This window comes from Telopea speciosissima, chromosome 8 (genome assembly GCF_018873765.1).
Source record: "Telopea speciosissima isolate NSW1024214 ecotype Mountain lineage chromosome 8, Tspe_v1, whole genome shotgun sequence".
Classification (NCBI taxonomy): domain Eukaryota; kingdom Viridiplantae; phylum Streptophyta; class Magnoliopsida; order Proteales; family Proteaceae; genus Telopea; species Telopea speciosissima.
This window is the reverse complement of record NC_057923.1, coordinates 63,661,291-63,689,011: the sequence shown is the minus strand read 5'-3', so window position 1 is coordinate 63,689,011 and position 27,721 is coordinate 63,661,291. Positions and strand designations below refer to the sequence as shown.

The following is a 27,721-nucleotide window of genomic DNA, read 5'->3' as shown; positions in this document are numbered from 1 at the left end:
CACAAAGCCCTTGACTCCTTGAGGTGGGACGTCATTTCTAAAGTCATGCTAAAGATGGCCTTCCCTTCAGTTTTTATCAATTGGATCTATTACAGCATTTCTTCTCCATACTTCTCAGTGCTTGTCAATGGTAGTCCGGCTGGTTTCTTCGTCTCTACCATGGGCATTTGGCAGGGCTGTCCCCTCTCCCCATTCATCTTCTCCTTAGCCCTTGAAGTCTTATCCAGAAGTATTCAGTTTTGTATGGATCAACATCTTATCTCTCTCATTCTTAAGTACAAGGGCTCTTAAGCTATACCATCTTGCCTTTGCTGATGATCCCTCAAACGCGAATATTATTTCGATTGAAATTAATTCTGTCATGTTCGCATCATTTAAGGGGTGCTTGGGCCTTCGGATCAATCACTTGAAATCTCTCTTGCTTGTCTGATAGAGAAGACAAGGTTCTTCTTAGGCCGTATTCCGGTCAAGTACTTGAGTTTACCTTTGGTTCCGGCTAGGATGACAGCTCATCACTGCATTCTTATGTTATATCTTATGTGTAAGGGACTCTATCTTTGGAAGTGCAAGCTTCTTTCTTATGCTGGTCGTCTGGAATTGATCGGATCTGTCCTCCAATCCTCTTACATCTATTGGTTTGGTAAGTTACCTTAGTCCACCATTAAGGAGTTGAAGTCCCTCATGTGTGCCTTCCTTTTGGAAAGAATAATCATCCAGATTAGTCCACCCTATAAGCTGGGCTACTGTCTGTCTTCCCAAGGATGAGGGATGTCTTGGCTTGAGAAGAATCAAAGAGACTAATTCTGCTGGTATTCTCAAATTGATTTGGAAGCTTGTGGCTAAGAAGAAAACTATATTTAGGTGACTGGATCTACTTTGGACTTCTTCACAATGATTTTATTTAGACTGCTATTACTGATGTTTCCTGGGTTTAGCGAAAGATTCTGAAGCTTAAACCTATTGATCTTGGGGCCACCTCTGCCAAATTGATGATGGTGCCTCCACCTGCCTTTGGTTTGACCATTGGCACCCCATAAGTGTTCTCCTCCACTCAGTCGGTGCAAAATCCATATATAGTTTGGGTTTTAGTAAGTAGTCTATGGCTACAGATATCATTCGACTAGATGATTGGGTTCCCTCCAATTTCCTCTTCCTTGTAAGTGTAAACAATAAAGAAAAGAGAAGAAAGAAGAAGAGAAGAGGAGAAGAAGAATGAGAATCGGGTAGCTTTGGAGTATCTAGCCACGATAGTCTGTTTCTTGCTCCTCCATGCCACAGATTTCCACCAACAAAAGTATAGTAACCAATAGTTGATCTCCTATCAACGGGAGATCCAGCCCAGTCAACATCCGAGAAACCTTCAACACGGCCATGTCCATGATCAGAGTAAAGTAATCCACGTCCAGGAGCCTTCTTGAGGTACCTCAAGATATTTATAACAACATCCCAATGAGATATACGAGGAGCAGATAGAAACTGACTCACAATACTGACAGGAAAGGCAATGTCAGGTCGAGTCACAGTCAAGTAGTTTAGTTTCCCAACAAGTCTCCGATACTTCTCAGGATCATTAAGAACATCACCAACATCAAACATCAGCTATAAGCTTTAAATTATGATCCATAAGAGTATCTAGAGGTTTGGATACTAACAATCATGTCTCTGAAAGAAGATCAAGAACATACCTTCGTTGAGAGCGAAACTCCTTTCATAGATTGCGCTACTTCCACACCTAGAAAGTATTCCCAAGTCTTTAGTTTGAAACTTTTGATGTAAATGCATCTTCAACTTCTCAATTCCTGAAGAGTCATCTCTTGTAATGACAATATCATCCACATATACAATAAGAAATATTCTTCCTGCATCAGAATGCCGGAAAATTACAGAATTGTCACTACTACAACGTGTCAGTCCAAATTCCAAAACAACTTTAGTGTACCGACCAAACCAAGCTCGGGGCGATTGTTTCACCCCATACAAAGACTTTTTGAGCTTACACACCATCCCATACTCCCCCTGAGCAACAAACCCAGGAGGTTTCTCTATATAAACCTACTCATGGAGATCTCCATGCAAGAATGCATTTTTAACATTTAACTGAAAGAGAGCCAATGATGTGTGGCAGTAAGAGAAATCAATATACGAACAAAAGTAAGCTTAGCCACAGGAGAAAAAGTGTCCACATAATGAACACCATACACTTGGGCATAGCCCTTGGCAACAAGGCGAGCTAAAGAACCATCAGGGTTCACCTTCACCACAATAATCCATCGACAACCAATAGCTGATTTACCTGAGGGTAAAGGAACAAGATCCCATGTCTGATTCGCCTCTAAAGCCAACAGTTCCTCAGTCATAGCAGCCCTCCAGCCAGGACTAGATAATGCCTCTGCAACAGACTTAGGAATAGGGTGGTGCTCAATAGTAGTCAAGCAAGTATGGAAGTAGAGGATAAACCCGAGTAGGGCACAAAGTTAGAGAGAAGAAGTTGGGTACAACTCCGAACACCTTTGCGAACAGCAATAGGCACATCAAGGTCAGAAGGAACATCAAGGGAAGAGGGAGGATTACCTTGGGCAAGAGCAGTTGACGAAGAAGATGAGGTAGAAGGTAGAGCGGGGGGCCCAAACTTTCCGAAGATGGCGCTGGTATGTAACAGGAGGTGGTGGTAGCGGAGGTGGCGGCGGCAGCGGCGGTATTGGAGGAACATGTGGAGTAGAAGACTGAACAATATACAAAGGAAGATCATCATCCAATTTAGAAGCAACAACAGGAGAAACAGTATAAGGGGTAGACTCAAAGAAAGAAACATCAGCTGTGACCATAGTTCAAGATCTCGTCTCGTACCGCCATTTCAGGCAGGTCGAGATTTCCGAAATATCCAAAATTTTGCCGAAATATGGCATGGTATTTTTTCTGCCATATTTTGGCAGTCCATCTCGGTGGGTTTTTGGCCATATTAAAGCCTAATATTTCATGTACACCCTTATTTAAGCTAAATAAACACATTTAAACCTTCATATTGCAAAAAAAATGAACTCAAAGTGGTGTTTTGGACTTTTGGGTTTGCACCCTTAATTGACAGTATACGGTCGGACCCCGATGTATAAATAGTTAAATACACATTGTTTAAGCAATATACCGATATTTCACGAAATATACCGAAATTTGGACTTTTTTCATTTCGTATGGTTATCTCGTCTTGGTAGTGTCGAGATATCCGAAATATACCGAAATATCGGCGATATATCGTGAGATTTTGAACCATGGCTGTGACAAATTATTTCTGTAACTCAAAGGAATAGCATCGATAGCCCTTTTGAGTACGAGAATAACCAACAAAGATGCATTTAAGAGCTTTGGGATCTAACTTAGAGACACTTGGACGATGACCACGAATAAAACAAACACTACCAAAAACATGAGGCGGTAAGGCAAATAAGGAAGCAGAAGGAATAAGAGAGAATGAGGTATCCCACCATGTACGACAGAGGAAGGCATGCGGTTGATTAGATAACATGCTGTCAGAACACCATCAACCCTAAAAGGTTTGGCCACCTTCATCTCAAATAAAAAGGACCATGTGACCTCCATCAAATGTCTATTCTTTCTTTCTGCCACACCAGTTTGTTATGGGGTGTCGGCACAAGAAGATTGATGTATAATGCCATGGTGAGTCATAAAATCAGTGAAGGGAGTCGAAAAATATTCCTAAGCATTATCACTACAAAGAATGCGCAACAGAGTACTAAATTGAGTCTTAACTTAATTCACAAGTTGGGAAGAAACCCATTTTTCTAGATAAGAACCGAGTGCTCGAGGGTAGCCCATAGCAAGTTGGGAAGAAACCCATTTTTTTCAGACAGTGGTGCCATCATCTGCAACTCCGCAGGATCGATCTCTCGACCATCCCCCTTTGGTTCTCTCTTCCAGGAATTCCTCTCCACTACTGGTGCGCTAATGGTCTCAGTACTATGGCTCTGTGTTGGGAAAGCCACTGTTCGCAGATGTGCGCACAATGCGGAAGTTACGACTGGCTTTTGCTCGTATCTGCGTGGAAGTGCCTGCCGATGAACCTCTGCCTTCTTTCATCACTGTGAATGAAGGGGAAGATTTTTCTTTTGAATAGGAAGTCCACTACGAGTGGAAGCCTCCTTAATGCCTGATTTGCAAGAAGTTTGGGCACGATTCTGCCCTCTGCGTCTATTCCTCTACCCGAGAATCACATCCCGACCTCTGAAGCTCCATCTAGGTTTGTTTCCCAATCTAGAGGCAGAGCCAGGTCCAGAGCTTGCCGCCGGCCTCTTAGCTGTGCTCCGGCTGCTCCACAAGATAGTATCTTGGGTAACCCTGCTTTATCCATTGGGCAAAATCCGTTTGCTGCTTTATCTGACGATGGACTTTTGGAGTCTGATCTTGGTACTTGCATCGAGAAGTCCCTTGACTCTGCTACTCCTCGTAGTAGATCGCGTATGTCATCGTCGATGGCTGAAGACCTGCCTGACACCACTGGTGACCAAGCCTCTGTCGCTCATGCGTTGTTGACGATTCCTCCCTCTCTGTCTCCTGCACTCCCGCTGGAACCTGCGTCAGTTTCGTCGACTGTTCTCGCTGTTTTTTCTTCTGCGAAAGTCCTTGTGACAGCTCCTACGAGTGATCTTGCTTCTTCCTCTTTTGCCAAAGACCTTGAGATTCCCTCTCTCACTGCTTCTCCCGATATTTACCCCCTGGCTGTCCCTTCTGTGGGGCCCTCTGCTACTTTGCTTTCTCCCATATCTCTATCCCCTGTGACCCAAATCCCTAAAAAGCCCTCCACAAAAAAAAACAAAAAACCATAAGAAAAAGAAATCCAAGAAGTGATCATCTCCTGTGGTCACTGTTTTTGACCCTTTAAGTCCTCCTTCTGATCCACCTAGGTCGGGTATTTTGGCTGGGGAAACTGAGGTATCTAACAAGTCTCCTTCATCCCCTTTACCCAATCCCCCCCTATCCAATATCCCCTGTATCTCCCCTGCTGCTGGTTACAATCGACGCCACCGGAGCTCCTCCTCGTCTCGAAGTGTTATGTCCCGAATTCTGGGAAGCCAGTTGCAACCTCCTTCCTTGCCCAAATGAATCACGGAGTAGTGTGGAACACTCGGGGTCTCAATTCCCTGAGCAAACAAGCTGTTGTTAGAGCCCGTATCCGGCTTCACCATTCTACCTTCTGTTGCTTGCTGGAAACCCATGTTAAAGAGCCCAATGCTGCAAAAATTTTGAGCTTGATTGCTCCGGGTTGGTCTTTCTTATCCAATTACATCCACCACCCCGATGGCCGCATCTGGATTTTATGGGATTCTTCTAAAATTAAGGTTTCCTTGATCTCCTCTTCGGCCCAGTATCTCCATTTAAGTTTCTCAGACTGCCTCAACCATTTCACTTTCTTTTTCACTGCTGTATATGCTTCTAATTGCCCTTCACAGAGGTTATCTTTATGGGATGATCTCCACAGTATTGCTAGTCTTATTGGTCCTTCCCCTTGGGGTATTGGTGGAGATTTCAATGTGATCAGATTCGGGAATGAAAAATAGGGAGGTGATTCTTTGGGTCTCGATTCTATGGCTGCTTTCAATGACTGCATTGATGACTTGGGCATGGATGATCTTCGCAGGACTGGTCCTATGTTCTCTTGGAGCAATAAAAGGGCTGGGAGCTACCATATTGATTGCAAGCTTGAACGAATTATTGTCAATGATAATTGGCTTGCCTCCTTTCCCTCTTCCTCTGCTACCTTTGACACCCCCGGAATTTCTGACCATAGTCCTATTTCCCTATCTATTCAGCCTTACAACCCCTTTGGTCCTAAACCTTTCAAGTACTTTGACATGTGGTCCTCTCACCCCACTTTTCTTGCAACAGTCAAGGATGCCTGGGACAAGCCTGTCCAAGCATTTTCTTCCCCCCTTATTGCTTTTGCTAGGAAGCTCAGGAATGTGAAAGAAGCTCTCAAAGATTGGAACACCAATACTTTTGGCAATATATCCCAGCAGGTCCAGGATTGCAAGGATAAGCTCTCTACCATTCAGCTGCAAATTCAATCAGATATCCTGAATTGTCAACTTGCTGCCAATGAAAAGGTTGCCTCCCAAGACCTATCTGTTCTTCTCTCACAGGAGGAAAGTTTCTTAAGGCAGAAGGCTAGGATTAAATGGCTGGAGCTAGGGGACTCTAACTCAGCCTACTTCCACAGATCTTTGAAGTCTAGAACAAACGTCAATTCCATTTTACAGCTGGCTGGCCCTGATGGTTCTCCTGTTACTACTGTGAAAGACATCAAAGATATGGCTCTCCTACTTTAAGGATCTTTTTAATGGGCCCTAGGATGATGCAGATCCTTTTCCCAATAACTTACTCAATAAATTTGTTCCTACTGAGCTAATTCAGTCCCTTGGTGCCATTCCTTTGGAGGAGGAAATCACTACTGCTATTCACTCTTTCAAGCTGAACAGGGCTCCTAGGCCGGATGGATTCAGCATGGGATTCTTCTTAGCCTCTTGGAATATCATTAAGGATGATCTCATCAAAGCTATTAGAAGTTTTTTCTTCAATCCAAGCCAAATCAAAGGGGTGAACCACACTTTTCTCTGTCTCATTCCAAAGAAGGAGGGAGCTTTAGCTATGTTGGATTTTAGGCCCATTGCCCTATGCAATCTGATTTACAAGTTCATTGCCAAAATCTTGGCTTTCAGGCTCAAGACTGTGGTGGATCTCCTTGTTAGTGAAAATCAGTCTGCCTTCATCCCCGGTAGGAACATCTCGGATAATATCCTTCTGTGCCATGAGATTGTTAGAGGCTTTGAAAGAAAGAACCATTCCCCAGCTGCTCTTATGAAGATTGATATCCATAAAGCTTTTGATTCTCTGAGATGGTACTTCATTGATAAGATGCTGATCAAGATGGGTTTTCCTCCGGCTTTTATCCACTGGATCTATTGCTGCATTTCTACTCCGAGATTTTCAATGCTTGTTAATGGCAGCCCGGCTGGTTATTTTGCTTCTACTGTGGGTGTTCGTCAAGGGTGCCCTCTCTCCCCTTATATCTTCACCCTGGCTATGGAAATCTTATCCCGGGAGATCCAATTATATACTGACCAACAGCTCATTACCCCCATTCCTAAATGCTAAGCCCTCAAGCTGTCTCACTTAGCATTTGTGGATGACCTCACGATTTTCTCTAAGGCTTCCATCAGCTCCTTTGAGTCCATTATGCACTGCTTGCAGCACTTCCATAACCTTTCGGGCCTCCAGATCAACCCTTCTAAGTCCCTTCTCTTCTTGGCCGGGGTCTCTGAGCTGGACAAAGTCTCTTTGAAGGCTATTTGTGGCTTTCCTCTTAGCCAGCTTCCAGTCAAATATTTAGGCCTCCCACTAATTCCAGCCAGATTATCGGCCCATCATTGCACTCCTATGTTGGATCTTATCAGGAAACGTCTTCAACTGTGGAAAGGCAAGCTTCTCTATTATGCGGGTCGCCTGGTTCTCATCAAGTCTGTGCTACAAGCTTCCTATATCTACTGGTTTGGAATATATGGGCTGCCTTCTTCCATCATCAAATCCCTGGAATCTCTTATGTCTTCCTCCTGCGGAAGGTGGTTTGAGTATTAGAAGGATCAAGGAGGTGAATTCAGCTGGCATTATCAAGTTGATTTGGAAGATTGCTACTAGAAAGAAAAGTATTTGGGTGGATTAGATTTATTCGGGGCTGCTCCGATCGGATTCCATTTGGACTGTCTCTATTTACTCGGATGCTTCTTGGGTTTGGCGCAATATTCTGGCTTCCCGCCCCCTTGTCCTCGGATCCATTCACTCTCTCATTGGTGATGGAAACTCCACTTCCTTGTGGCTGGATCATTGGCATCCCATGGGAATTCTCCTCCAACAAGTCACCTCAAGAACTATCTATGGCTCTGGGTTACCTAGAAATGCTTTGGTGGCTGATATCATTGATGCTAATGGCTAGGCCCCCCCTCCTTCCTCTAATCCTGAGCTTACCACTATCTGGAACCTTTTGCCCACTATTCAAAGAAGACCCTTGCTTAGGGGTGCCTGTGTTATGTGGCTGCCAAATACTTCGGGTTCCTTCAGCTCCAAAGCTGCTTGGGATCTCATTTGGTCGCATCAACCTCTTGCCCCCTGGAGGAAGCTTGTCTGGTTCAAACATCATATTTTGATGGAGCGTAATTTACGGAAATGGACTACCAAATCCCGATCTCTAAACCAGATTTGGAACTCCATCTCCTTTGAAATTAAAACCAATCTCAATTCGGTTGCTCCCTCCTCTTGAAAGGACACCCCAAGGAACAGGCTCATTGTTGTCTCCTGGGGTCTTCCCTCTATCTCCCTCCTAGCCGTGGGCTCTTCTGTTTGAATCTTTTGGCTTTTGCTCCCTGTTTTGTTTCTTTTTTCCCTCCTATTTGAGGGTTGTTGTTCTTCTTTCCTTTGGTAATGAATTTATTACTCACCCAAAAAAAAAAACTTAATTCACACAAGCACAAAAAATAGAGAACTCAGAACGATTCTTCATTAAATAAAGCCAAGTAACTCTTGAATAGTCATCAACAAAAGTAACAAAATAACGAAATCCCAATTTAGAGACAATTGGACAAGGGCCCCATACATTGGAATGAACTAAAGCAAAAGGTTGATTAGACCTTTGACTGATTTTGGGAGGATAGCTTACACGGTGAAGCTTCCCAAACTAACAAGATTCACAATTTAAACTAGAAAGAGACTGAGAACGAGAATCTAAAATCCGTAAACTCTCAAGGATGGATGACCCAAACGACAATGTACTTGGTGAGGAGATGCCAAACTCGAAAATGCCACAAACAAAGTGTCTTTAAGAAGATACAATTCTCCCAACTCATGACCTCTACCCAATCGTCTTCTTTGTCGTCAGGTCCTGAAAGACACATGAATCAGAAAGAAAAGTTACAGAACAGTTATAGGTTTTAGTAAACTTAGTAATAGATAGAAGGTTAAAGGGAAACTCAGGTAAGTAAAGAACAGTGGATACGGATAGAGAAGGAGTGGCCTGAACAGTGCCTGTACCAGTTACTTTAGCTAAAGAGCCATCAGCTAAGGTAATACTAGAGGACGATGCACAAAAGGAAGAAAATATACCTGAGACCCCAATCATGTGGTCCGATGCTCTTGAATCAATGAACCACGGGTGGGAAGTAGTCGAAAGACATGCAATGGCATTACCTGTCTGACCAAAAGTAGCAGTAGAAGACTGAGAAGACTGTGTAATCTGGAACTGGGTAAAGCGAGCATAATCCTCATCAGACATCATCACAGTCTTACCCTCATAATGAGAAGATGATGGAATAGTAGACTCAGTAGTGGTAGTAGAATTAGTAAACTGTTGTTGTGATGGTTTGCCATGAAGTTTCCAGCAGAAGCGTTGGATATGTCCAGTGCGACCACAATGGTGACAGGTCTTCAGTATGTCTGAAAGATCTGAACTAGAAGTAGGTGCTTTACCAGGATATAGAGGTTTTGTTAGAACCACCCCCACGACCACAGCCACCACCAGCCCCTGTCCCACTACTAGGACCACGGGTAGGTGTGAAAGAGGCCAAAGTTGAACTATCCGCAGTAGTAGAATCACGAGAAGTCTCACGAGATACTCGTAGAAATCGCGAAAAAAGTATCAGAAAGGGTAGCTACCTTATCACCACTAAGTATCTGGGAATGAATAGAGTCAAACTCCTTCCCAAGATCACCTAGAAACCCCATAACTGCGAGCTGCTCTTGCTGGTTCTGCATTTGTTGCACATCTGAGGTGATAGGAAGTAGAGAATTCAGCTCGTCATACATCCTCTTAAAATTATAGCAAAGTATTGGGTAGTCCCATATTTCTGCCCAGAATACAAAACATGTAGATAGTCCCATAGTTCCTTGACTGTAACAATATGAGTTAGCAGATCAACAATCTGGTTGTCCATAGAGTTCAGCAGCTGTCCCAAAATGTGTGCATCAACTGTATCCTATGAGGTATCATTTGCTGGTTTGGTCTTGGTGAAATGATCTTGCTGATCCCCACCAATTAGCACAAATCTAACAATCTTCTTCCATTGTTGGAAGTTGTTGATTCCCTCTAACTTCTTCTCAGTAATACGGTTAGATGAAGAAGACATTTAACCGTATGCAAAATTAGAAGAAACCTGAGAAAATTGATCTTAGCTCCCAAATTTCAACAAACACAGAGGATGCAAAATTAGAAGAAGAAACCTGAGAAAATCAATCTCAGCTCCCAATACCCTGAATGTTGATCGCAGCTTGATATTTCAACAAACACAAAGGATGCAAAAGTAGAAGAAGAAACCTGAGGAAATCGATCTCAGCTCCCAAAACCCTAAAAGTGCGGTTGATCTCCAACTTCAAATACTGTAAGAATTAATCTCCAGTCACAGTGGTGAAGAAACCAGTCACAAACATGCAACCAAAACTCGATTTCAACCCCTTTCTTCAGAACTCGATCTCAAAAACCCAGACAGAAACTTGACTTTCAGTTCTGCCCCAAAAATTGATACAAAAACATCAGCAAAACTTGATTTCCATGGTCTTGAATGTATTCTTCACTCCATAGATCGATCTCCACCAACAAAGAAGACCTAGTTCTCAATATGCAGTGAGAACTAGTCTCTAAACAGTTCAAAAATACAGCATAGGGTGCTGCACCCCTTTCACATGAAAACCGAAGAGCCTCTCAAGAGTTTGAACTGAGATGAATCAATCAATGATGATTGAAACCTAGAAAGGGAAGAGACAATATGCTAGGAAGGTTGTAGCAGTCCCTAGAGATCTTGCTCTGATACCATGTAAGTGTAAACAATTAAAAGAGAAGAAAGAAGATGAGAAGAGGAGAAGAAGAATTAGAATCGGGTAGCTTTGGAGTATCTCACATAATGTGTGAGCTCCACATTCATTCACTATATACAATGACTTAAGAGACACAATAGGAAATAAGAAAATTGAAAAATGCCTAAACTACCCCTGAACATTCCGAGACATCAAACAGTCCCTACTAACACCTTCCATACACAGAAGGCTTAGAGATATTGTTGTTTGGTCTGCTCCTTCTACTAGACTATTCAGCTCCAAATCAGCTTGGGACCTCATCAGAGCTCGTAGCCCTATGTCTCCCTAGCGCAAATTAGTTTGGTTCAAGAGTCATATCCCCCGTCATAGTTTCACTATTTGGCAGGATCTCTCCAATTGCCTCCCAACATAGTCCTTTCTCATTCATTGTCAGATTCCAGTCTCCCCATCCTACTGCCTCTGTTGGAACGCTCTAGAAAATGTGGACCACCTCTCCTTTGCTTGACCCTTCTCCTCTTTAGTTTGGAAAGGGCTCTTGGCTAAATGCTGGACAAAAAGTCGAATAATTCTTCCATTCGCAAGGGAATGGATCTGGGTGGATATGCCCTTTGCCGGTAAGTCAATCTGTGACGCGGTGGGTAAGGTTGTTGATGCAGATTCATCATCGAAATGGGCTTATTTCTTTAGGAATAAGTCTAGGGTTGGGTTACATACATGTTGGGCCTTTGATCCCATGGGTTTCTAATATAATACGCCACTTTTATGGGCCTAAAATATGGATAAATAGGTTGCATACGGGATTAGCTCCCATACTTAGTTTTATTTCCATACTTAGCTTTTTATTTGGTGTTTTAAATTGAACCGGTTCAACCAATGATTCGATTTAAGTGATTTTATTAGTTTTTCTTTTAGTTGTTTAGTTGGGCTGGATTAGGACTCTATTTTGAGTCTATTTCAGTTTCCTAGTCAGTTTAAGTTAGCTAATAGGTTAAGAATTGGGTTAGGCCATTCCTTTAGAGTGTCTAAGTCTATTTTTGAGTCTGCTATATAAGTTTGCAAGGGAGGCCAGCATTGAAGAGAAATTTGATTAATAAAAACTCAGCTTTATGCTTGCTGCTTTTGTTGCTGCTGTTGCTCCTTGAGAGTGTTGTATCCTTGTGGGTTTATCAAGGTGGACGGGATTGGTGGATCTTCAATTGACTCCTTGCATCGTGAAGATCGGGAGGTTTCTTCAAGTTTCTAGCTACTGTCTTGCTGGTTCTTCAAATCAGTAAGTTTACTCTCAATTCCTGAATACATCCTTCTTCCCTTCATCCTCCAACCTAAGCCATCCTTTCCCCCCATCAGATCTCAAAACCAGTTTTACATCCCCTCCATTAAACCTGCAACTTCTACCTTCGAACCATAGCTTAGTTTCTATGCAGCCATCATCCCACCATCAGTTCTGTCCCAAACTTCCAGCATACATCCCCCACACTTCCCCCTACACTTGATCCTACTTTCAGTCCAATCAAACCACTCAAACCCCAATTCCCCTCATCTCCCATAAAACCCAAAAACCCTAAAATACATTCTGCCCAATATTGCAGAATTTCGAAATCCACCCAAACCCTAACTTCTTTATTCCATATTAATCCCCTAGACCTGCCCATTAATACCCTATAAACCCCTTTCTCAATATCTAACCCTAACCCTAGTTTTGCCCTAAATTAGTAAACCCTAACCCAATCGGCCAGCCCTTGTGTGTGACCCCATTACCCTGGCTCCTAGTGGGATTACTCCTACCTAGGACTATATAAGTTGTCTTTGGTGCCACCATTAGACATATTTGGATGGAGCATAATCTAAAAAAAAAATGGACCGCCAGCTCCAGATCTCTCCAGCAGATATGGGACTCCATGACTTTTGATGTCAAAAGCAAGTTATCTATTGTATCCTCTCGGTGTGTTTTTTTTGTTTTTTTTTTTATCCTCTCGGTGTGTTGATTCCCCAATGAACAAGCTAATTGTTTTGTCCTGGGACCTGCCCCTCTCCTTACTGCAGCCCTCTATCTCCTCCCCGAGGGATGAGTTTTGCTTTCCTTTGTATTGACAGTTCTGTAATGTTTTTTCTTCTCCCCTTTTCTAGGGGCTCCTTGTATATCTCTCCCCTTTTGGTAATGGATTTTTTATTCACAAAAGGAAAAAAAATAAAAATAAATTGATGATCTATTTAGAACACATTCTTTTCCCCAGTCAAAACTGTAAGTCTCAAAGAGGTTAATTCCACTGGTATTCTCTAATTAATCTAGAAGATTGTCACTAAGAATAAAAGTATTTGGGTTGATTGGGTCTCCTTTGGGCTTCTTGCAATGACTCTATTTGGACTGCTCCTACCATTACTGATGCCTCCTGGGTTTGGCGAAAGATTTTAAATCTTAAGCCTCTTGCTCTTGGGGCCACTTTTTCCTACATTGAAGATGGTATCTCCACCCAAGATTTTAAGTATCCTTCCGTATCCACCGATACTAACCGATATGTATCGTATCCTTAAGGTACCCATACAAGACCTAAAAAATTTGGTATTAGTACATGTAAGAAACTTCATCCTTTACATATAATCAATTGAATGCACTGTTCTCATCGTACTTTGTTCTTTTTATACATGATGTATTTTACATATTATGCACTAATAGTATTTTATGCTTCAAAACATCATTTTGCATATATCTTAAGCATTTTTGTACGTTTTTAGACCATTTTCGTACATATCTTTAGTGTATCTTGCGTCTCTTTGATATGATACGTCTCTTAAAATCGCCCTTCCGATAACCGATATTGATACTTTAAAAGTAATTTTGCTCATTTAAAAAATGGAAATTGTTGGAATATGTACTCCAGAATACCGTGGGGGTATTCTGGTCCTTTTGGGGTAGTTTTTATGTTATTAAGTGTAAGTCGGCTATGCGGGTTTTAGTCCCACATCGCCCATTTTAGTCTCTTGTAACTTTCCCCTCTATTATAAATAGAGGGGCTTACCTATCAATTAATACACGCAATTATTCTCTCATTCTCTCTTTTCTAGCCCACGATTCTACCAACATGGTATCAAAGCTAGTCTGATCTAGGTCTGAAAAAGCGAAAGAAAATCCTAATCCATCTCTTCAATCGACTTGTCCCTTCTTCTCCCTTTCTTGGCTTCTCCTTCTTCTGTTCTTCTTCCTCTCAACCTTGCAAAGGGGCAGCACTAATGAGGTAAACACAGCATATCAATGATTTAGTTGTTGCCCCCCTCCCTTTCTACCTTTTTTTACTGAAAAAATTCTGTGCGAAATCTGCTAGAGCCATACCTGCGATATTGGAGCTGTCCAGAATTTTTGGAGATCTGATTTCTACCTAATGAAGACTGATCCTCCATTGTTGGAGCCCCCTATGCAGCCTTTTCCAGCACTCTTCTACCCTATTCCATAGTCTTCCTTCCCTTTCTTTCTTTCTCTCCATCTTTTATTAACTTTTCCAGCCTCCATACCCAAATCGATCTCAACTTGTCAGGGTTTTTTTCAAAACCCTGACTCCAATTGATTTTGGGGTTTCACTTTTCAGATGCAGTTGATTTTTTAGGGGTGATTCCCTACTACTACAAGCCTTAATCGACCTAAGTTTGGACACTTTCTGGTGGCTGGATTTGTTTTTACAGCAAAACCTTCTCAACCTGCTATTTTTGGGTACCTGTTAAAACCCTGACTCAAATCGACATTAGGGTTACAGGTTTCAGTTTTTGCTGATTTTTGGAGGGATGAATACTCTAACTACAAGGACCACTCGACCTCAGTCTTAGCCTCTTTCCAAGTGTTTGAAGACCCCTAACCCCAATCGATCCTCCTTTTCAGGGTTTTACAAAACCCTGACACATCGATTTTAGGGTTAGGGTTGATTGCTGCTGTTGGAGTTTTTTGGAGGTGTTTCTACCATCAAGAGGGACATTCTACTTCAACTATTCATGGCTTGAAGAAGTTATATTACAAAAAATAGCTGCTGCCCTATTTTTCCTGCAATTTTTGGTGTTTCTCCCACTTGAAGATCAACTCTCAATCACCAAGGAGATTGGTTATTCGAATTGGAGATCCATTCCCGCAGTTGTGGTCAGCATCTATTACCAGAAGACATTACCTTTGACAAGGCATCATCACTTTTGTTGAAGCCCCCTTCCCTACAATTGATCTTTACTTTCAGGGTTTTTTTACAAAACCCTGACTATAATCGATCTAAGGGTTAGGGCAGTCCACTCTTGGTGATTTTTTGAGGAGAGTTTTATAACCATCAGAGGAATATTCAACCCATATTTCAGCAACAATTTTTTTTTTTTTTTTTAACCCGAACTTATCTGGGACCTAGGGCAGCCCCTAAAATTTTATTACTCAATCCAAAAATAATCAAAGAATACAAGGGGGGGACATCCCGCCTTACCCCAAACCACTTCACGTAACCACACAGAGGCCCTCACACTGACACTCTCCATACAAGCAAACCATGCTAGAGCCTAAAGATCGGCAAGCCAGCCTTGTCCTCTCTAATGATATTAGCGAAACCCCAGGACAGTGCCGTCCCGGAAATAGGTGAAGGAAGCCCTCAGTATCACAAGCGTTTCTAGCCAGCCAATCAGCCGCTCTGTTGCTTTCCCGATATGCAAAAGACGCCTGAGTCCGCAAGACAAGAGCCAAAATCTCCTGGAACCAGTACCATCCCTTCCATAAGTTACACCTCTTGAGGTTGACCATGCTCACCGTGGTGGCCGAGTCTGAGTTAACCACCACGTCTGCGAGGCCCAACTCCTGACATAACTCCAACCCATCCCTTAACACTCTGAGCTCAGCTATGGCATTAGTGCACTCCCCATATGCATTTGCAAAGGCTGCCAGCACCAAACCCCTACGATCTCTAATCACCCCTCCTCCAGCTCCAAGCCCCGGGTTTCCTTTACAAGCTCCATCAACATTTAGCTTCACGGAATGAACCGGGGGGCTCCAATAGATCGGGAAAGGCTGTTTCAGTCTTGCAGAAGGAGACTCAAGGCCAAAGCATTGTAGGATTAAAGTATTTCTAGAGGACTCCAGCCCACTCAGCTTAGAGGGCAATTGAACTTCTCTTACCCACCCCTTGATACGCTCAATGATGGAGGCTGCACAGTGACGCTTCTCATCATGCCTTCTGTTATTCCTCTCCCTCCAGAGTTCCCACACAATCAAAGCAGGCAAAATACCAATGATGTAGCCTCTGAGGTTCTTGCAACTCCCTGCGCCTTGCCAAAACACCATCCTGATTCTCACATCTTGTGTGGGCAATATCGGGATGTCTAAAAGACGAGAAAAGTACTCCTAAACCTTCTTAGCCGTACCACCTGAGACCAAACAGTGGTCCGCGGTTTCCCTGCTTGGCTGCCCACAACAATTGCATCTAGAAGCTAAGGGAATGCCAAGGGCAATCAGAGAATCGTCAGTGGGAATTTTACCCATCTGAAGCTGCCAAGAAAAGTACCCCACTTTGACGGGCACAGACTGATCTAGATCCATTTAGCAAAGGATCTATGGGTGCCCCTGTGCTGGCCTAATACATTTTGTGTGGGCAATATTTCAGCAACATTCATCAGTTCTTTTTGGCAAAAATTCAGGTTCATTCTTAAGGCTCGGTTTCTCCAATTATCAACCTATTTTTTTTACTTGTTCCTATGTAGCCGGCTGCTTCAACTACCTATGGATCTTTCGGGTTCTTTATCTTATATTTGCTAGTTCTATTGAGCTTTACTACATATATTGCTGGTTTTATTGATTGGCTTCTGTAAGCATGACTAGTTGACATGTTACTGCTGCCTTTATGTGGACTACTGCTGCCCTATTATTAAGACTGAGTATCCTACTATTGGAGATCGAATTTCTTTCATTATTGAAGACTCGTATCTACTACCCTGGAGATCAGCTTGTTTGGGATTACAACAGTGTGTTCCAAGGTTATTGGTTGCAATTACAAACCTATTCAGTTATGTGAAGCCTTTCTGGTTCATATCCGGCTCCCTTTAAGAACTTGATCCTAGCATTGTTCACAAATTCAGATCTGATCCAAGTTTTTTGTTGAAGCTTCTTACATCCATTGCTGTCCAAATATCTTCGTTAGTTCTATTTAGCATGTGGGAGTTTATAGTTTGGAATTTTGCACACTAGTACTTGTGTGAAAATCGATCAAGTTTTTACAAAATGGTACCTTCTCCTTCTACAAATTAGACCTGTTTTTTTTAATTCAGATCTGATCATTGGATATTGGTGTTTTGGAATTAGTTTGATCAATTGAAAGAAGGTTGTAAATTACTGTGTTGCTTTGTCCATGGTTCATTATCCCACTGCTTCTTTTCACTTCATCACCTCCCAAACCATACCTTTGGCATATACCCATAACCACCTTGGAAGTTTATGGTATTCTCTAAATTGCCATTTCTTCTCTTTCCATTACCCTTGGCACCTTTTGGAAGATTCTGGAATATTATGTTTTTGCCCTATCATTTACATCATCTCTGTTATGTCCACGTGTACTACACATGAGGGGGGATTATGTATAGTATACTGCAGCCATTGCAGAAAGCAGAACTTGCAGGAACACTTGGTGCAAAACATAGAAGATCAGAGTTTTCATCATTGCCAATGGGTATCTACTTTGTTATTGGGTTGAGTTCGCCGTAAAGGGGAGATTGGTATTAAAGTATTGAAGATGTTTGGTGATTGCCTGCCTATATGAGGTTCTACAGTTGGGTTGATTTTTTCCACTGCTTGATCTTTTCTGCTGCTTAATTCATCTGCTCGCTACCCTAGTTACTTATCTTCAAGATTATCATTCAGAGATTTATCACTGGACAACAATAGAAGATTGGTAAAAACTGCCTTTTTTGGAAGACATTCCGGTCCCGGTTTGCTGATCAAATCTGCCCAAGTTTTGAAGATCTATTTTTTCAAGTTCTTAAAGGTTTATTTGGGAGCTGCATTCGTCTTGAAGCTGGATTCTGCTACAACTTATTTTTTCCCGTTTTGTTCAAGTTGGGCATTAGTACCTTGTATGCGCCAACTTGAGGGGGAGTGTTAGCATTATTATGTTCTTTTTTCTTTAGTTCAAGCTGGATATTTTTTCTTTAATTCTTTGCATAATCCAGCTTGAGGGGGAGTGTTGGAATATGTACTCCAGAATACCGTGGGGGTATTCTGGTCCTTTTGGGGTAGTTTTTATGTTATTAAGTGTAAGTCGGCTATGTGGGTTTTAGTCCCACATCGCCTATTTTAGTCTCTTGTAACTTTCCCCTCTATTATAAATAGAAAGGCTTACCTATCAGTTAATACAAACAATTATTCTCTCATTCTCTCTTTTCTAGCCCACGCTTCTACCAACAGAAATATTGTTTGAAGTCTAACAAGTTCTTCACAGAATAAAGACTACATTATAATGTTTCATAATTCTTAAGAGAAATAAGAAATCAGGGAGAGTATACAAACCATAAATTAAAGAGGTATGGATTGTTTGCTACCTTTCAAGTTGCATGCATAAGTCTGCTGATCACCTCCTGGATATCTCTAAGAGTAGAATGGTTTCGATGGAAAAATCACTGTTACCAGAGGCACTCATATTCTAGACCTTGTCATTTGTTTAATCAAGTTGCACTGCTGCCGAAAGTTGAGCTCAGGGAAACCAACGTGGTGACTTGTTTGGAACTGCTCCAATGATAGGCTCCTTCTGTTGGGAGTACTTCAGAAGTGCCACGGGTAATTGGTGAATATGGTTTTGGCACTTTGTTTTTCTTTATTCCCTGCATGAATTGTAAAAAAAAAAATTAATAATTCATAAGCATCAACTCATTGCAACCATTAGGTTGCGTACATTTGCCATTCAGAAGTGCCAGTTGGTGAGCCTTGGCGTAACGGTTAAGTTGCATTGCGCTATTGCAACCATCAGGTTGTGGGTTTGAAACATGGAAACAACTTCTCCACGAAGTGGGGGTCAGGTTGCGTACGTTTGCCCCTCCCAGACTCTGCAGTAGTGGGAGCGTCGTGCACTGGGATGCTCTTTTATAACCACCATCTCATTCTAAAGGAGGAATCTGGCTCACCCGTGTCTTCTTCTTTTAAAAAACCTTTTTGATAGATGGCTCAGCTTGTCTTTTGCATATAGCATGCGTTCTAATCCTCATGATGTGTATGTCTTAATATTTTGTTCTCTTCTCATGATTATTCAATTTTCATCTCTTGAACACACTTTTTCGGACTTTAAAGGCTAGAAAGTTTATATCTTAAGTATATGGGATGCATGTGGGGCTGGATCTGGTAGTTCGTCAACTAGACAGTTCAACACTGCAATGTGTTTTAACATTCAAACTTATGCCACATCATAGATGTGAAACAGAATAAGCACAGCCAAAAAAATTGGTCCGATGCATTTGCCAAACTAAGACCAAGGCAGAAGCCGCAGAACGACTCAAGAACAACCCCATTAGTCCCTATGCTTGGACTCCAGACAAAATTCTCTCGATTGATGCAATTTTTAGATCCCATATCAAAGGTAGCCAGTGTTTTGGAATTCCACCCTCCCCCACCCCCCTTTTTTTAAAAAGAAAATCCATACCATATGTTTGTTATGCATGAAGGATACCAAGGAGTCAACCTGACTGACAAGTTTCTTTGTATTACACAGAATGCAAGTGAATGAGAAGAGACAGAAAAAGAAACTCCTACCTTTGAGTGGTTTGGTCCATAAGTGTTCATTGCTTGCTCTATTGAAGAATAAATTTCAAGAGCTTGCTGAGTGTCACGGCTGCATTTTATAACATGAGTATGATCCTTCAACTCCATACATCTTGTCCGTAAGTGGAGAATAAGCCGTGAAGGTGGTGAGCTTGGATGATCTTTCTTTCCATGTTTCATTTCAGTTGTCATGAGGTCATCCCATAAGACATCCCACAACACTGAGCATGGATCTCTTGCTGGACTGAACTTCCTCTGTGCCACTATGTGAAATGGTTGCTGGAACAAGTGACAACATTTTAGATAGGTTTGTCTCTCTCTCTCTCTCTCATGAGTCATGGAGATGGAAAGAGGGAGAGTAGAAGATTGCTTTCACTCAAAATACTGAAGCAATGAATTTAGCTTACTTGTAATAATAAAACTCTTCGATGGGTGACCACTAGTATCTTTCCTTTTGGAAGTAAGAAGTGGTCTTCATAAGCATCAGACAGAGCAAACTTTCCCCGGACTTTAAAGAGATCAACCTGGCCAAAAAATGCACCACACTCCGCCAGTTGCAATACAACCTTCATCATAGAATCAAAGCAAGTTGATTCAGAATTGCTGCTCCATATTAAATATTGCCAAATGCAAGATGAAGGAATTCCAATAAGAAGTTTACATGAATTGTTTTGTACTGATGCTAACCTATTCTGTCCTCCCAGAGTTTGTGCCTGAAGTGTTGACTAGACAGTAATTTACTCAAACAACATTAATGGTTTCTTACCACATCAATAAAGTTGCATCTCAGTTTGCACTTTTTTCTTTTTCATTGGCTAATCTGTTCAATTTTATTCATTGGGTATTACTTCTTTCAATATAGTTTTCAGTGTTGCTGATAAGGTAAAAATAAGAAAACAGGAGAAGGATTAAGATTGAAAAATTTTCCAACTTCACAATTGGCAACTAATGAATGTTACCAAGTTCACCATGTCATGTTATAGAGGATGTTGCACCCATCTCATTGTTAAGATTTCATCTCAAAATAAGCATGCCATGAGGGATCAAAAGTGTTCTCTAACAGTCGCAGAAAAATAGAAAATGCCATCTTTGTGATAATTCTGCAATTCCTTCATAAATTTGAACCTACTTTTGAGCCCCATTACATAATCATCTTGGGCTGAAACTTGACTGGTAAGATAGGCAGGAACATAAATATTGCACCCCCTAGGATTTCATAGGCTAGGTCTAGAAAATAAAATAGAATGGAGGAAAAAAAGAAAAAGAAAATAGAATGGAGGAAAAAAAAATTTGAATTGGTATTTCAGATTTCTTTGGTGGGGAGAAAATTTTCAGTAAACTCTAAAGAAATCATTGTCGAGGACCACTTGCTTTGTAGTATGTGACTTTATCAAAGAAAACTCTTTGACCAGACATTTCAAAATCGGTTCTGGCTTCTTTCCTCAGATATCATGATCTCAGGAGACACAGGTGCAGTCAATCTAATTATTTCAATCCAAGTCATGGTTTCAGACCCAAATGATATATCTCCCATCTCTTTTGCTTGTTTTGCCAAGAATAATTGTCTGAATCTTCAAGACAATTCAACTCAGCCTGTAATTCTAAATTCTCATAAAGGTTGCGATCTACCGGGTTACATGCAGAAGCACTAAAAATGTCAAAAATTTATGTTTCTCTGGGTAATGTCCAAGAATATTAGCTGGTTTCTGATAGTGCTTTCACATATACAAATATAGAAATTACTCTTCTGGTGGTGTAGTCAAGTCCAAACGGGTAGCTAACCATGCAACCTGTGTTAGGAAGTTGTATAATCAATGCATTCTATAAAACTAAAGGCTATAAATTTTGTAAGATGGCTATAAGACCAGTAGTGCTGTATGGAGCTAAATGTTGGCAAAAAAAAAAAGCAAAAAAAAAGCACATACAAACAATGAAGTGATTCAAGGTTTGGCAAATCTGAATTCGGATCGGTAGGGCCCATCCGAGTCAACTTTAGCCAGGAATGGCCAATCTAATTCTGACTTCAACTAATAATCATCCATACTGTTGGTAGGCGAGTGGCAACGACTAGGAATGATAGAATCAGAAATGGCTATATTCAGGGAACTTAGTAGTAGCATCGATAGATGATATGATGATTGAATTTCTTTTGTGAAGGTTTGGACATTTAGGATGAGGACCAACTAATGCACCAATATAGTGTGATATGGTGCACCTTGGAGATGTTAAAAGAACAAAATTTTAGACCAAAGGACTTCAGACATGAGCACTAATTGGTTAATAGTAGATATGGCCATCAATAGAATGCAATGACACAACAGGATTTGTGTGTAGGGTAATGTTTAGTGAGCTTGGGTTGAGAATTCCACGTCAGTTTCAGGGTTTATTTTTACTCATGAGGACTAGTTATGAAGCCACTACAATCTGATATTATTAATTTTTGAATTAAAACCTGCCTTTAGGTTTTGAGTTCCTTTGAGAACTTCTCTTTCTATATAGTAACTTCTAACGAAAGGCCTTTCGCTTGGCCAGACAAACACCCAAGGTAATGCAATGATCGAAGTACTCTCCACCACCATTTTCTTAGTGCATAACAAGGAATAATTCTCCCTTGCAACACCTCAAAACACTATGTTCACACCTCCATCCTGTAGCTTTAAACAATAAAAGGAGCAAGTGCGTGGTTGGTATCCATCAATGCAAAACTAAAAGGGGTAGAAAACAATTAATACCTGACCCTGTGCTCTGTACTCATCATAGGGTCGGAGCAAATTATCCCCACTAATTACTCTGGGAAGCCTCCTGCGAAGTAGTTGTTCCTCCGAAGTTATAGCAGATGCTATCTTCATTCTCATAGCATTTGCACCTTCAGTTGTTTTTGACAGGAGATCCAGGACCCCACTCACAGGCTGTGCAGCTGCACCAATTATTCCTTTACCAACACCCTGAACAAAACCCTCTACACCAGAAGATTTTGCACCTTCAAGAGGCTTTGTCAAAATTCCAGTGAACCCTCTAAACAGACCTTTTGCTAGGGCTCCACCTCCCCCTCTGATAACATCGCCAATGTCCTCCACGCCTTTGCTTTCCTGAAAGATCAAATTTTTAGTAAAGACAAGTTACCATTTGATGGGTTCCATCTAAGAGATGCAAAAAGTTTGATCTTCATATGATTCTCATCAATTCATTTGATGCAGAAATCCCCCTTCTTATTTAGGCTTACAGATCATTTTTTCTTTGGGTGAATAAAAAATTATATTACCAAAGCCCGAGGGGGGCAAGAGGAAGAGAAGGGGGGAGGGGGAATATACAAAGGAGGGAAACAGGGGGGGGAGAGACAGACCCCAGACCCAACTAAGGGGGGGTATGGGGACGTAAAAGAGCACTATTTAAACCCCAAGATACAACAATATGCCTGTTCCTTGGGGAATCCAAAAAAGCCTTATGAGGCAGAAAACTAGGCTTAGAGATCATTACTTGCTATAACACGCAATAATTCAAATGGCTACAATCATATGATGAATGTGGAGCTAATACCTAAGGTAGAGCTATTAGATGATAGGTTCCGATACCTGTGTGCAAGTCACAACTAGGAGACATAGGAAGATAGTACTCAAGGTCTACCATGAAAGCACTCAAGAATTATAAAAAAGCAGAAGTAATCAATTAGCAATGATTATGTTAAGGAACACATGAAAGTAATTTCTTTTCTTTATGTCCAGAACCTGTCTCTGCCGGCTTTGGATGAACTTTTTATCCATTGATAAAGCAGCAACACCTTTGCTCATATGTCCAAGTGCACTGCTTGCATTTCCAAGTATATCAACTCCCGAGAGCAGTCGAAGAGGCTGACTGAGAAGATCCTTCTGAATGTTTGAAATAGCAGTACTAATAAGAGCACTCTGCCGCATCGAAACATCATCATGAAATCTTTGATTGATCCTGACCTGATGGAGACAAATTATAAGAACAATGAGTATTAGGACAACCAGCCTACCAAGATCTTTACTACAATAGTCGTCATTTTTTCAAATTAGACAAGATAATACACAAGGGAACTTCAGAAAATAGAAAACATTCTTGAAGATTTAATGAATTAAGTTTAGTAAACTACCATTAAATCTTTACCATTTCCAAATATCAATAAGACCACATGGAGGAAAGGGAGAAGCAGGAGTCTTCCTTTTCAAGTTCCCAAGATATGTGTCAAGGACGACTGTGACTATGGTTCCGAAGGCAACGCCTTGTGCAAAGCACTAATTATCTCATGCAAAAAATGAGGATAAAATAGAGAAATTGCAAGGCAAAAACTTTACACATGAAAAGTACATTATTCGACCATTCAACAGTGTGATAAGAGAATAGCGATAGCAAGCAGGGTCACTTCCGCACGCAAAGGAAAAACCCTTCCGGTGAGAACTCTAGCACAACAGAAGATATTATCATTTGCAAAAACAAGTTGAAGATCCAATGCTAAAAGTGATGATGATCAGTTATAGTACAATCATCTAATCCACTGAATTCTTGAACAGAATAGAATTCGATATCAGAAAGATAATGGCCTTTAATCAGAAATCAGAGAATGATATGATATCTGAAATGATCAGAATATTAAGAAAATTATATTAATATCAAACTGAAATCAGATATCAGAAACTGGAGATTTGAGAAAACAGACCTGAAATAGGACTCTTACATTCGACCAGAATTTGAAGTTCTTAATAAAAAGACCAAACTAGAACCTATAGCTAGTAAACAGAATAAAAACTGAAACAGGAAAACTGAGAATAAGAAATGCAGCAACTTGAATAACAGATTGTAGAAAACCTAGGACCTGTAACCAGTAACTTGAGAGAGAAGAGAAGATGGAAGAAGTATTGATTGTAATGGTTGAATTATTTAATTGATAGGTAATAGAGGGGAAATTACAATAGAAAGGGGAACTCCTAATCAGATTAGGAATTCCTAATTATGATAGGATTCCAAGTTACAATAGGAAAAGAACTAGAACTAACAACTAAAACTAAAACTAAGACTAACAACTCACAGTAGAATTAAGACTTGACATAATTAGAAACTAGGACTCCAACTAGGACTAGGAAAATAGAAGATACACATATCAACCAAATCACTGTTCACGTGAACAGTGTCACATGAACAGTGTCACATGAACAGTACTTCAACACTCTCCCTCAAGCTGGATTATACAAATAAGTAAAGAAAGAAGATCCAGCTTGAACTAAAAGGAAAAAAAGAACTCCATAATAATACTAACACTCCCCCTCAAGTTGGTGCATACAAGGTACTAATGCCCAACTTGAACAAAATGGGAAAAAACTAAGGTGCAGCAGAATCCAGCTTGACATATGAATGCAGCTCCCAAATAAACCTTCAAGAACTTGAAAAAATAGATCTTCAAAACTTGGATAGACATGATCAGCAAACCGGGACTGGAATGTCTTCCAAAAAAGACAGCTTTCAACGATCTTCAATAGCTATCCAGTGATGAATCTCAGATTGTCATAGTGACTTAGAGTTTTGAAGTGAAATAACTAGAGCAGCAAGCAGCGAAAACAAACTGAATCAGGCAGCGGAAAAAATACTGTATCAACCCAACTGAAAGTCTTCAAATAGGCAACAACCAAATATCTTCAATACTCTTCAATACTTCAATCTCCCCCTTACGGCAAACTCAACCCAATAACGAAGGATACCCAATGGCAATGGTGGAGAAAACTGATCTTCTATGTTTTGCACCAATGTTCCTGCAAGTTTTGCGTTCTTCAATGTCTGCAGGTGTATTGTACATAATCCCCCCCTCACGTGTAGTACACGTGGACATAATAGAGATGATGTATGAGATAGGGCAAAAACATATTATTCCAGAATTTTCCAAAGGTGCTATGGGTAAGTAAAAAGGAAGGAATGGCAAAATTATAATTTACTAGAAGTTTCCAAAGGTGTTATGGGTAAATACCAAAGGTATGGGATATGAAACGAATTAGAATTATTGAAAGAGAATGTTGGAAAAAAAATGGCATGGCTGTAATTTGGTGGAAATCCACTTTTAAATACAATCCAAGCCAAAGGGCAAACTGGTAATAAACCAGAATTTTAAGGGTCAATTGGGTAGTCAAATAGGGGAATGTATGAAAAAGTAATGTCAGTTTGGTAAATAACCAGAATTTTGCAAGGGGCCCTTGGTAAATAAGAAAGTAATGGGTCATGTAGGGAATTAGATTTTAGATGAGGAACATACTTGGAAGGAGCAAACTCTTTATGGCAAGATGTAAATAATCATAAGAAGGATGGGTACTAATAAAGGTAGGGTAGTAGGCTAGTAGCATTAAATACCTAATAAGTTAAAACTTAAAAGGAAAAGGAAAAGGAAAAGGAAACGTGAGGAAGGGGGAGTTAACAAGAGGTAACGTGATATGGGTAGTGACATAAGATGGGGTTAATATGGGAAAATTAGGTTAAAATAAAATAAAAGGAATCATAAAGAAGGATGTTAACTTCTTCCTTACGACTCAACAGAACCAGCAACAAAAACCCAACATGATTCAGTTAATAGATCTCTCTCTTGCAAGCTTGGTTCAACCTGAAATTTAAGATGTTGTAACGTAATACCAGGGCCTATTGATTCCCACAATATTGAGTCCAGAGAGTAACGATAGAGTTGAAGTGGTGATTCTGAAATCAGCCGTGGCGGTAGTTGCAGCTCAGATCGAAACCAGGGAGAAACCATAAACCAGCAAGTGATCGATGCAGCCAGTCAAAGAAGAGCCAGAAAAAAATAGTTCGATATTTGGAGAAATCGATTCAAGAGAGTAAAAACCTTTGATAGATGCTGTCCATGGCTGCTGGAATGAATCTCCAATAAGAACAACCAATCTCCAAGGCAAAAAAGGAGACTTGGTCTTCAAGGGAATAGAGACTCCAAAAAACGCAGGTGAACAGGGCCAGCAGCTACGGCAGGAAAAAGAACTTCTTCAAACCATTAATTGATGAAGTTGAGTATCTCTCTTGATGATAGAAACTCCTCCAAAAAATTACTGCAGCAGCAAGCAAAGCAGAAAATCGATTCTCGAAGGTAGGCCAGCAACATCAGCATCGATAGGAGCATTACAAGTGCAATTAGATTCAGCAAATCAATACCCAGATAAGCAAACAAAGCAGCAACGACTCCAAGAGACAGCATATACTCCATCGACCAAACCTTCGAACCAACAAATATCAGAAACCATAACATCAAACATTGAAGGGGTTTCAACAATATCAAAACGCCATCAACAATCGACTACCATATTCAGCGATTTCAGAACCCCAAAATCGATAGCAGAAACCAGACAATCCATGCGGCAGAATAAACACCACGACCAGCAAACCTTCGAATCAAATATGTATGATTCATCATACGAAACCCTAGTTGTTCTTCTTTTATGAACTAGGGTTTCCTTCTTCAAACCAAAAACTTAAAACGACTCTTAAAACGGCTATTATGGAGAGAATTAGTACTGGTTACAATAGCTTTGATACCATGTAGAAAACCTAGGACTTATAACCAGTAACTTGAGAGAGAAGAGAAGATGGAAGAAGAATTGATTGTAATGGTTGAATTATTTAATTGATAGGTAATAGAGGGGAAATTACAATAGAAAGGGGAACTCCTAATCAGATTAGGAATTCCTAATCATCATAGGATTCCAAGTTACAATAGGAAAAGAACTAGAACTAACAATTCAAACTGAAACTAAGACTAACAACTCACAGTAGAATTAGGACTTGACATAATTAGAAACTAAGACTCCAACTAGGACTAGGAAAATAGAAGTTACACATATCAACCAAATCACTGTTCACGTAAACAGTGTCACATGAACAGTACTTCAACACAGATTAACAGTTACTCTAGCTAAACAGAACTAGAAAGAAAATAAAATAGACATGCACAGGAGGAGCATGATGATCCAGTATTTGAAGATGTACCTGATCTTCTTCTTCTACCAGCTCCTATCCAGGGGGAGTCTTCTTCTACCCTTCCGGCTACTATTCAAGGGGAAACTCCCTCTTCAGTCTCCAGGGTGCCTCCTGTTCAGGGGAAAT

General features: G+C 40.8%; 2 protein-coding genes across 3 annotated transcripts in view; one reads left to right on the top strand and one right to left on the bottom strand.

Annotated features, from left to right (window-relative positions):
* LOC122672780 overlaps window positions 1–27,721 on the bottom strand; it is a 254,565-nt gene that overhangs the window by 3,199 nt on the left and 223,645 nt on the right. For both annotated transcript variants that reach the window (XM_043870268.1, XM_043870269.1), the window contains 5 exons: window positions 23,341–23,562; window positions 22,348–22,704; window positions 20,023–20,181; window positions 19,607–19,894; window positions 18,406–18,684 (listed from right to left, as the gene is read on the bottom strand). In XM_043870268.1, the coding sequence (XP_043726203.1) occupies window positions 18,529–18,684; window positions 19,607–19,894; window positions 20,023–20,181; window positions 22,348–22,704; window positions 23,341–23,562 (1,182 nt within the window). In that variant the 3' untranslated portion in view covers window positions 18,406–18,528. The remainder of the gene's footprint in view (window positions 1–18,405; window positions 18,685–19,606; window positions 19,895–20,022; window positions 20,182–22,347; window positions 22,705–23,340; window positions 23,563–27,721) is intronic.
* Window positions 5,598–6,338, top strand: LOC122672561. The gene has a single exon (XM_043870022.1). The coding sequence runs from the start codon at window positions 5,598–5,600 to the stop codon at window positions 6,336–6,338; it is 741 nt and encodes a 246-aa protein (XP_043725957.1).